The sequence below is a fragment of the Aplysia californica genome, unplaced genomic scaffold, assembly GCF_000002075.1.
Source record: "Aplysia californica isolate F4 #8 unplaced genomic scaffold, AplCal3.0 scaffold00150, whole genome shotgun sequence".
Lineage (NCBI taxonomy): Eukaryota > Metazoa > Mollusca > Gastropoda > Aplysiida > Aplysiidae > Aplysia > Aplysia californica.
In genome coordinates, this window is record NW_004797420.1 from 1294532 (window position 1) to 1296369 (window position 1838).

At 40.9% G+C, this 1838-nt stretch overlaps 1 protein-coding gene across 1 annotated transcript in view; it reads left to right on the forward strand.

Annotated features, from left to right (window-relative positions):
* Window positions 1–132: 132 nt before the first annotated feature.
* LOC101864457 (gamma-glutamyl hydrolase A) overlaps window positions 133–1838 on the forward strand; it is a gene marked incomplete at its 5' end in the record, with an annotated part of 3885 nt that continues 2179 nt past the window's right edge. Inside the window, 1 exon segment of the mRNA XM_013081877.2 lies at window positions 133–226. Coding sequence (XP_012937331.1) covers window positions 133–226 — 94 coding nt within the window.

Sequence of the window (1838 nt, forward strand, 5' to 3'; positions counted from 1 at the left end):
TGTGTGTATGTGTGTGTGTGTGTGTGTGTGTGTGTGAGTGTGCATGCATATACGTTTGTGTGGTCTTTTTTCTAATTGTGCAAGATATCTACTCTAATTACACCCTAACTCCTCACCAGATTACAGTCAAAGTCGTCTTTTCAAAAATGCCCCGACTGATGTGATTGAGTATCTGACGACGGAACCTGTCACCCAGAACCAGCACAGCTACAGTATTCTGACCAAGGTATGTTGACTTTTGAATTCGAATTGATACTTGGCTGTACTGACTGTTATATTGACACACATTAGATTATTTCGGTGGTTGCTGCTCTGACATTTTCTGTCGTGTCCCTTTTTAGCCTATCTGACCTGAAAGTGATTCTACAACATCCCAAGAGACAGGCGGGGTGGATATACTCAAGAAAATATTACTTCCCTACTCGGGAATCAAACTCATATTGTCTTCTGAGTGCAATGGCGAAGAGTCTAACTTCACTATTACTCGAAGCCGTTGAAGACGCCCATTTTTTTATTTTATGGTCTTATAACACGTAAACGGCGTAATAAAAGTTTTACAGTCTTCTCAAGGAAGGGACGCTTTGCTGTCTTAAGATTATTCTCAGAAAAGGCCAAACAAAAAGGGTGGAAGCCGTGAACGCTACTCAGTGAATGCCCGGTTGGGGATTTAAACTCATGTGGCTTGGATACTGATACTGATAAAGATTACTCTGAAATAGAAAGTGTGTGGTCAAGGATACTTCCTGGAACCTTTTCGTGTTTTTTTTTTTTTTAGGGTTTGAATAGGAGTTCGAGGTTTTCATGCCTTTCAATAAGTTCATTTCGGTGGCTAGTCCTCCACATTTGATGATCATCTCCAACTGGATATTGTGAGTAACCCTAAGCACTCTCTTGGTACTTTCAGACAGGGATACAAACTTAAGTCATTTACTTTACTTTTACTTTTTCATCCTCTGTTGCCGTTAAACGTCGAGGGGAGATGCAGTTTTTTTTATGGTAAGCCAGCTCCGCAGCTCTTTCAATTGGGATATCATGATTTCTCAGGGTTTCCTTGACACCGTCAATCCACCTTTTGCGTGGCTTTCCTTTTCCTTTATAGCATGAGTGCTTGGTGTTTTAGGCTTTCAAGGCTGGCTGGATAGCTAAGTGACATACGTAACAGGTGGCTAAACCATTTTATTCTCTATCTTTGGGTGAAATGCAGGCAGGACTCAGTGCCGATCGCTGCTCTTACTTCTTCATATCTCTGCTTGTTTTGTCTTGTGATATATATCTATGTTGTCACTAGTTGCTGGTGTTAACGTCACAGATGTAGCTAGCACTGTTAATAATGTGCTTCATTCTGGAGGCCATATGGAAGGGTAACAGGTGCACATCGCACATGATTATATTATGTATCATAATATACTTGGGTGTATGTGTGTGTTGTGTGTGTATGTGTGTGTGTGTGTGTGTGTGTGTGTGTGTGTGTGTATGTGTGTATTTGTGGGGGCTTTTGTGTGTGAGTGTGTGTGAGTGTGTGTGAGTGTGATGTATATTCTTGTGTACATATGCAAATGTTTGTTTGTGTATGTGAGTGTATAATGTGCATTTGTATTGTGTTTGTAGGTGTTTATGCAATAACTAAAATGGCCATAAAGAAATTTGCTGCTATGCTTTTTGTGAGGCTCTGTTTTTGTGTGTATACCTGTTTGTTTGTCTGTCTGTTTGAATGCCTGCCTGCTTGCCTGTTTACTTGATCAGTCAGTCCCTTGGTTTCTCTCTCTCTCTCTCTCTCTCTCTCTCTCTCTCTCTCTCTCTCTCTCTCTCTCTCGCATACACAAATACAAACACACACA